This window comes from Abramis brama (genome assembly GCF_963993115.1).
Source record: "Abramis brama genome assembly, chromosome: 15".
NCBI lineage: Eukaryota > Metazoa > Chordata > Actinopteri > Cypriniformes > Leuciscidae > Abramis > Abramis brama.
The window spans coordinates 38,992,931-39,002,930 of NC_139977.1; the positions used below are offsets into that span (position 1 = coordinate 38,992,931).

General features: G+C 46.2%; 1 protein-coding gene across 2 annotated transcripts in view; it reads left to right on the forward strand.

The window, feature by feature from the left end:
* Positions 1 to 10,000, forward strand: part of nup54 (nucleoporin 54) — a 23,622-nt gene that overhangs the window by 4,656 nt on the left and 8,966 nt on the right. For both annotated transcript variants that reach the window (XM_084137095.1, XM_084137096.1), the window contains 5 exons: positions 3,323 to 3,510; positions 4,075 to 4,271; positions 7,226 to 7,280; positions 7,368 to 7,461; positions 9,821 to 9,928. In XM_084137095.1, coding sequence (XP_083993221.1) covers positions 3,323 to 3,510; positions 4,075 to 4,271; positions 7,226 to 7,280; positions 7,368 to 7,461; positions 9,821 to 9,928 — 642 coding nt within the window. The remainder of the gene's footprint in view (positions 1 to 3,322; positions 3,511 to 4,074; positions 4,272 to 7,225; positions 7,281 to 7,367; positions 7,462 to 9,820; positions 9,929 to 10,000) is intronic.

The window sequence follows — 10,000 nt, forward strand, 5'->3', positions numbered from 1 at the left end:
CCTGTGTTCAGCTCACTGAGGGCGGGTCTATGCTAATACTGCTGTGTCAGTCAACAGGCGTGGGCGGGGCCTGTGTTCAGCTCACTGAGGGCGGGTCTATGCTAATACTGCTGTGTCAGTCAACAGGCGTGGGCGGGGCCTGTGTTCAGCTCACTGAGGGCGGGTCTATGCTAATACTGCAGTGTCAGTCAACAGGCGTGGGCGGGGCCTGTGTTCAGCTCACTGAGGGCGGGTCTATGCTAATACTGCTGTGTCAGTCAACAGGCGTGGGCGGGGCCTGTGTTCAGCTCACTGAGGGCGGGTCTATGCTAATACTGCTGTGTCAGTCAACAGGCGTGGGCGGGGCCTGTGTTCAGCTCACTGAGGGCGGGTCTATGCTAATACTGCAGTGTCAGTCAACAGGCGTGGGCGGGGCCTGTGTTCAGCTCACTGAGGGCGGGTCTATGCTAATACTGCTGTGTCAGTCAACAGGCGTGGGCGGGGCCTGTGTTCAGCTCACTGAGGGCGGGTCTATGCTAATACTGCTGTGTCAGTCAACAGGCGTGGGCGGGGCCTGTGTTCAGCTCACTGAGGGCGGGTCTATGCTAGGGGTGGGCGATATGACCTAAAATTAATATCACGGTATTTTTCATCTTTTGAACGGTGACGGTATAATATCACGGTATAACTTTTTTTTTTCACCAATAAAGAAATTTTCATTGATTTACTCCTTGATATTTATTCCTTTATAAGCAGTTATATATTACTGTATTCTAAATATAATTAGCCTATGTTTTATCCACAACTTTAAATGCTTTAATTTAGGCTATTTTGTAACAGCGCCACAGTTTAGCGCACCACGTAGAACACTCGGGAACCGCACCTGTGGCTGGCTGCACTGCTGCTTCGTGCTCAGTAAGGAATATAGGTAGTAATCTCTATGTGTCTGTCTGTCCGTTTGCATTTTGATTATTTCGAGAACCGTTCATCCAATCGACTTCACAAGGGAGTGCAGTGTCGCATTTGGTGCAATATAGACAGACACGCGAGACGCGACACGTTCAGAATTAATAGTAAACTACAGAACAGCGCGAGCGGGAAGCGGCGCACCTCACGCGAGCAGGGCGGCTATATTCTCCGAGAACGGACACTGCACTAGTGATATAAAACGCACACAGTCTGTTAATTAAGCAATACTTTTAAGGTAGTCTAATATTTTTCTGACTAACAAATTACTGACACAGTAAAGGGTAGATTTAAATAAAGAAAAACGAAATTTAAATAAAGAAAAACGAAATTTAAATAAAGAAAAAAACGAAATTTAAATACAGAAAAAATGAAATTTAAATAAAGAAAAACGAAATTTAAATAAAGAAAAACGAAATTTAAATAGGCCTAAAGAAACACTAAATTTAAATAAAGAAAAAACGAAATTTAAATAAAGAAAAACGAAATTTAAATAAAGAAAAAAACGAAATTTAAATACAGAAAAAATGAAATTTAAATAAAGAAAAATGGAATTTAAATAAAGAAAAACGAAATTTAAATAAAGAAAAAACAAAATTTAAATAAAGAAAAACGAAATTTAAATAAAGAAAAAACTAAATTAAGTTTGCCTAAATTAAAAACGAGATTAATTTAGATTGATAATAACGGGTAAAAAGTCTAATACATTTTGTTTATTCTATTTTCCACAATGTCAAAGCAACAGCAGCAATACAAGCTCAGGCATGCACTTCGGTTCATACAAACTCCGCTGTTCTGCGCTCTAGCCAGAGAACACTCTTGTTGCAGGAACACTCAGGCGTCGGTTCTATTTCTAGCATGCACGCGTTTTCCGCGTGGCTCGAGCCGCGCCTGAGACGCGTGTCTCACGCAGGCAGTGTGCAAACTCCAACCTTTTAACATGGGAGCCGAAATAAAAACAGACACCCAACGCAGCTGAGACTCTCACGCCAGCAGCCAGTGTGTCGCCGGCCTTATTCAAGCGCGAATGAGAACCGTTTCGCGGGGGATCCCAGGTGTCAATAAAACAAAAACAAAAACGTTTTTTCGTTGTTGTTTTATAAATGCTCTGACAATTGTTTAATAAATGTTCAATCAAAATGCAAAACATCGCGTCTTTTTTTTATTTTTATTTTTTATTTTTATTTTTTTTAGTCGACTAATCGTTGTGCAGGACAGGACTTTGGTCGACTAAGCATTTCTTTGGTTGACTACAGCCCTAATGTAAATGCAGCCGTTCAAGGAACATAATTGATTTATTACGGTATTGACGGTATTAGAAAATCCATGTCGTGGCGCAATGTCACACCGGTGATGACTATGACACCGGTGTACCGCCCACCCCTAGTCTATGCTAATACTGCAGTGTCAGTCAACAGGCGTGGGCGGGGCCTGTGTTCAGCTCACTGAGGGCGGGTCTATGCTAATACTGCAGTGTCAGTCAACAGGCGTGGGCGGGGCCTGTGTTCAGCTCACTGAGGGCGGGTCTATGCTAATACTGCTGTGTCAGTCAACAGTCGTGGGCGGGGCCTGTGTTCAGCTCACTGAGGGCGGGTCTATGCTAATACTGCAGTGTCAGTCAACAGTCGTGGGCGGGGCCTGTGTTCAGCTCACTGAGGGCGGGTCTATGCTCATACTGCAGTGTCAGTCAACAGTCGTGGGCGGGGCCTGTCTTCAGCTCACTGAGGGCGGGTCTATGCTAATATGGCAGTGTCAGTCGTGGGTGGGGCCTGTGTTCAGCTCACTGAGGGCGGGTCTATGCTAATATGGCAGTGTCAGTCAACAAGCGTGGGCGGGGCCTGTGTTCAGCTCACTGAGTGCGGGTCTATGCTAATACTGTAGTGTCAGTCAACAGGCGTGGGCGGGGCCTGTGTTCAGCTCACTGAGGGCGGGTCTATGCTAATATGGCAGTGTCAGTCGTGGGCGGGGCCTGTACAAAGTGACGTCACTGTACAGAATCTGCAAATGGCTTGTTCTTAGACAGTACCAACACACATGTATGCTCAAACACCATGTAAAAGTGAATTTTGCATAATAGGTGCCCTTTAAATGTTCTTGATAAGTTACCAGGATTTTTAGTTTGTCTGCCGTCCGTACCTCCATCCATCTCTCCATCATCTCTCTCTCTCTCTCTCTCTCTCTCTCTCTCTGTTAATATGTATATATTAAATGTTCTAGATAAAAGTTACAAAGATTTTTAGTCTTAGTGTATGTCTCTCCATAATCCATCTCCATCTCTCTCTCTCTCTCTCTCGCTCACACACTCTCTCTCTCTCTCTCACTCACTCACTCACTCGCTCACACACTCTCTCTCTCCCCCTCACACACACACACACAGGCGGTGGGCTACAGCTGTGTCCCCGGGGTGAAGGATGAGGATGGTCTGGTGGCTCTGGCTCTCAGTAAGAGAGAATCTGATGTTCGTGCTCAGCAACAGCAGCTGGTGGAATCCTTACACAAGGTTCTGGGAGGAGTTCCGACGCTGACGGTGAACGTGGAGGGCGTGCGAGCGTTACCCGACGACCAGTGAGACCGACCTCTGACCTCACTTCTGTTTTACATGCACTGATTCTGTCACTGGACAGTTCAGATCTATGCATGTGTATAACATAGCCTTTTAATACTACAGTGTGTACATAAATGGGACTATTTATTTCTTTAATATAATTTTTTTTTATTTATATACAATTTTTTAAAGGTGAGCACTGACTGTTTTTCCTCATGAGGCTTAAATTATTGTAATTTCTTTCGTTTTTTGTATTGTAATGGTTATTTTTCTGAAGTGAAACTTCCTGTTGAGAACTGTCACAAATTTGATCATCAGGAAAGTGTAGGATGAAGCTGTAACTATATGAAAGTCAGTCGATATATTGCTAGCGTCATGCTGACTGCATTTGAAAGCATTTCTTTGGCGTAGTTGTTAAAAAAATAAGCAAATTAATATACAAAATTGGATGTGTATAATAAACTGTTCAGTCACAAGCATGTGATTATGATTGAAAGTTTGCTTGTCTTTGCTCTGAAACGGTCTGAGAACAGCAGAGCATCAGGGTTCTCCATGCTGATCCTGTGATGTGTGTGTGTGTGTAGGACAGAGGTGATCGTGTATCTGGTGGAACGCTCTCCGAATGGCACGTCGAAGCGAGTCCCGGCGTCCACGCTCTACAGCTTCATGGAGCAGATGAACGTGAAGAATCAGTTACAGCAGCTCAGCGTGTTCATGACCGTCAGTCGCACCGCGCTCACACCTGCTCAACTGAAGCAGTTACTGCAGAACCCCCCCGCAGGTGTGTGTGTGTGTGTTTGTGTGTGTTTGTGTGTGTTTGTGTGTGTGTGTGTGTGTGTGTGTGAACGAACGTACGCGAAGAATCAGTTACAGCAGCTCAGCGTGTTCATGACCGTCAGTCGCACCGCGCTCACACCTGCTCAACTGAAGCAGTTACTGCAGAACACACGCGTCACGCTTTACACACGGACACGCTTTACACACGCGTCACGCTTTACACACGGACACGCTTTACACACGCGTCACGCTTTACACACGGTCACGCTTTACACACCACACGCGTCACGCTTTACACACGGACACGCTTTACACACGCGTCACGCTTTACACACGGTCACGCTTTACACACGGTCACGCTTTACACACGCGTCACGCTTTACACACGGACACGCTTTACACACGCGTCACGCTTTACACACGCGTCACGCTTTACACACGGTCACGCTTTACACACGCATCACGCTTTACACACGCGCCACGCTTTACACACGCGTCACGCTTTACACAAGGACACGCTTTACACACGCATCACGCTTTACACACGCGCCACGCTTTACACACGCGTCACGCTTTACACACGCGTCACGCTTTACACAAGGACACGCTTTACACACGCGTCACGCTTTACACACGGACACGCTTTACACACGCGTCACGCTTTACACACGGTCACGCTTTACACACCACACGCGTCACGCTTTACACACGGACACGCTTTACACACGGTCACGCTTTACACACGCGTCACGCTTTACACACGGTCACGCTTTACACACGGACACGCTTTACACACGCGTCACGCTTTACACACGCGTCACGCTTTACACACGCGTCACGCTTTACACACGGTCACGCTTTACACACGCGTCACGCTTTACACACGCGTCACGCTTTACACACGCGTCACGCTTTACACAAGGACACGCTTTACACACGCGTCACGCTTTACACACGCGTCACGCTTTACACGGTCACGCTTTACACACGCGTCACGCTTTACACAAGGACACGCTTTACACACGCGTCACGCTTTACACACGGTCACGCTTTACACACGCGTCACGCTTTACACAAGGACACGCTTTACACACGCGTCACGCTTTACACACGGACACGCTTTACACACGCGTCACGCTTTACACACGGACACGCTTTACACACGCGTCACGCTTTACACACGCGTCACGCTTTACACACGCGCCACGCTTTACACAAGGACACGCTTTACACGCGCCACGCTTTACACAAGGACACGCTTTACACACGCGTCACGCTTTACACACGCGCCACGCTTTACACACGCGTCACGCTTTACACAAGGACACGCTTTACACAAGGACACGCTTTACACACGCGTCACGCTTTACACACGCGCCACGCTTTACACACGGACACGCTTTACACACGGACACGCTTTACACACGGACACGCTTTACACACGGACACGCTTTACACATGGACACGCTTTACACACGGTCACGCTTCACACGTGCCACGCTTTACACACGTGCTACGCTTTACACACGGTCACGCTTTACACGCGGTCACGCTTTACACACGGTCACGCTTTACACACGGACACGCTTTACACACGCGCCACGCTTTACACAAGGTCACGCTTTACACACGGTCACGCTTCACACGTGCCACGCTTTACACACGTGCTACGCTTTACACACGGTCACGCTTTACACGCGGTCACGCTTTACACGCGGTCACGCTTTACACACGGACACGCTTTACACACGCGCCACGCTTTACACAAGGTCACGCTTTACACACAGACACGCTTTACACGCGCCACGCTTTACACACGGTAACGCTTTACACACAGACACGCTTTACACACAGTCACGCTTCACACGTGCCACGCTTTACACACGGTCACGCTTTACACACGGTCACGCTTTACACACGGTCACGCTTTACACACAGACACGTTTTACACACGGTCACGCTTTACACACAGACACGCTTTACACACAGTCACGCTTCACACGTGCCACGCTTTACACACGCGCCACGCTTTACACACAGACACGCTTTACACACAGTCACGCTTCACACGTGCCATGCTTTACACACGGTAACGCTTTACACACAGACACGCTTTACACACAGTCACGCTTTACACACAGACACGCTTTACACACGGTAACGCTTTACACACAGACACGCTTTACACACGGTAACGCTTTACACACAGACACGCTTTACACACAGTCACGCTTCACACGTGCCACGCTTTACACACGCGCCACGCTTTACACACGGTAACGCTTTACACACAGACACGCTTTACACACAGTCACGCTTTACACACAGACACGCTTTACACACGGTAACGCTTTACACACAGACACGCTTTACACACGGTAACGCTTTACACACAGACACGCTTTACACACAGTCACGCTTCACACGTGCCACGCTTTACACACGCGCCACGCTTTACACACGGTAACGCTTTACACACAGACACGCTTTACACACAGTCACGCTTCACACGTGCCACGCTTTACACACGGTCACGCTTTACACACGGTAACGCTTTACACACAGACACGCTTTACACACAGTCACGCTTTACACACGGTAACGCTTTACACACAGACACGCTTTACACACGGTAACGCTTTACACACGGTAACGCTTTACACACAGACACGCTTTACACACGGTAACGCTTTACACACAGACACGCTTTACACACGGTAACGCTTTACACACAGACACGCTTTACACACAGTCACGCTTCACACGTGCCACGCTTTACACACGGTCACGCTTTACACACGGTCACGCTTTACACACGGTCACGCTTTACACACGCGCCACGCTTTACACACGGTCACGCTTTACACATGTGAGTGAGTGTGTGTGTGTGAGTGCTGCTGAGGACTGTGTATGTGTGTGCGCGCACTGCTGACCACGTGTGTGTGTGTGTGTATGCAGGTGTGGACCCCATCATCTGGGAACAGGCCAAAGTGGACAATCCAGACCCAGAGAAGTGCGTCTCGTTACTGGCTCATCATTGTGAGCATGTGACCTCACATGTGTGACGTGTGACCTTATCAGTGTGTGATTTCCCGCTCAGGTTGATTCCAGTGCCGATGGTGGGCTTCAGAGAACTCCTGCGCCGACTGAAGATCCAGGACCAGATGAGCAAACAGCACCAGACGCGAGTGGACGTGAGTGAGCCGATGCGTCACATGACTGACCCTCTCTCTGCTGATGCGTCACTCTAGGGCTGTCAAAAAAAAACTGCACATTCGAAAATGCAAAAACCATGCATTTGAATTTTTGGTGTGTTAGCTTATCCAGTTTAGCGGTGCGGCTGCATTGCTAATGCCGGGAAAAGGCTCTTCCTGCTGACGAAAACCCTCTCAGTTGGAGGCAAAAATCATGTAACAACCAAGCGGCAACATTCTGATCTGAAAAATTAAGCCTACCCGGAAGTGCGAAAAACTGCAATACATCGAAAATCCGCTAGAGGAAGGTCCCAAAAGGGAGCAAATGTCCATAGCCCCCATGTTAAAATGCCCGTTTTCACAGCATAAATTCATGTTTTTACAGGTTGGTCCCATGGACTTTTATTGTATTTTTCGATAGCTTCCGAGTGCCTGACAACCATGAGGGCTGTGAATTTTTTTCTAACTCGTTAGTTTAGATCGTATTTAGATATAAAATGTATGACAATAAGGGCGTGGTTAACTTTGATTGACAGCTTGATTGACAGCTGACAAGGCAGCGCCACGGAGAATGACAACATAAAAAGCGCCATTTTTTAATACAGTTGACATATAATACTACTGTTTCTGTATCATGAAATGTAGTTTTAAGAGTTTTTCAGGCGAGAATGTAGTTGTTTAAAGCTCAAACCTGTGGTTTATTTATAAAGATTTATGAAAATTGTATCCAGTTGTGAGATCCAGCGATGACCGGGCGCTCGGCGTCATGTACCCCGCCTGGACCAGCCTTTCCTCGGCTTGTCGTTATGAGGTTTGCCGCGGACTCTGGCGTCTCTGTAGTGGTTAAACATGAGATATAATTCGTCTTGTGTATATCTAACGGGCGATCTTTGGTTTCGTGAATCTATAATTTGTTCCCTGGGCAATCGTTTTGGCTGAGGGGAAGTTTCATAACTTTACAAGCTATTTAAGTTTACCTTTGTATGGTTAGATTAGAGCGCTGACTTTGTATGTTTGACTGAATTGTTTGCTTTATTTGTATAGCTTCTTGTAACTTTACCTTTTACTTTTATAATGGCTAATATTGTAAAGTGAAATTTAACAAAAAGAGACTGGGTTGAGTTTTGTCATTTAAAATTTTAATACAACGAATATGATCTGTAATGTTGTTTACTGCAACATCTGTTGTTTAGTACAAACGCACATATTGCCTGGACCATATTAAAATGTTTAATATTTTTATATTATATTTAAAACGAAAAGAGGCAGGTTTGTGTTTTATATTTTGTTTTTTGTTATAAATAGGCAAACGTTATGTGCAGTGAATATAATCAATACGCGTTGCCTGAACCACATTTGTGTGGCTATAATGTTTAAGATTTCTTTAAATGAAAACGAAAAGAGTTATTGTGGTGTTTTATAACATATTTCGTTGCCTAAAATATACACAGAGATAACCGGAGTAGCAGAGCGAGCTGAGTGACGCGCGCTGCGCCAGAAGGTGGGCGGGGTTAGGATTTCCCAAGATTTTCCAAGATGGCGCCGCCCATACCCCCCATAAACGGCTTCAAACCCGTTCTTCAGAAAGTCTATGGGTGACGTCACAGACGCTTTGTCCATATTTTTTACAGTCTATGGTAACAACACACTTGACCAAACCATCGGTCAGAGCTGAGTGTGTGTGTGTGTGTGTGTGTGTGTTTCATCAGCTGAAACACAGTCAACAGAAAGCGCTCAGCACTCGCTCAGCTCAAGAGCGTCTGGTGTTTCTGATGAACATGTAGATGTAGAGAGTAGAAGTGAGTCTGAATGCCAGTTTGCTGTTGTGTTCATGTGGTTCATTACGCTGTGTGTTGAAGTGTGTTTTCTCAGGTTACTGATACACAAACAGTGTTATGCACTATTGCAACCTCATTTTCCTTGCATGTACATTAAGAAAATTATATTTTATGTAGGACATTTTTTTGAATAGTGAATGTCATTTCATTTCAATAAAAGATGCGATGCTTGGTTTATATTTGCTTATTGGGCTCGCTGGCGCTCTCTTGTGGACACAGGAGACAGTACAGCACTGTTCCTCTAACATCAAGTATTGCCTTCAGAATTAGAATATAATTAAAATTTTGCTGATATTTAAAAAAGAAATTTGCATTTAGTTTTCAGTCATTTTGACAGCCCTACGTGACCGTCTCTCTCTTATGTCACATGACCGTCTCTCTGATGCGTCACATGACCGTCTCTCTCTGATGTGTCACATGACCGTCTCTCTCTTATGCGTCACATGACCGTCTCTCTTATGCGTCACATGACCGTCTCTCTCTGATGCGTCACATGACCGTCTCTCTCTGCTGTGTTTCAGATCATCTCTAATGACATCAGCGAACTGCAGAGGAATCAGGCCACGACCGCTGCCAAAATCACCCAATACAAACGCAAGCTCATGGACCTCTCACACAGAGTCCTGCAGGTACACACACACACACACACAAGCTCATGGACCTCTCACACAGAGTCCTGCAGGTACACACACACACACACA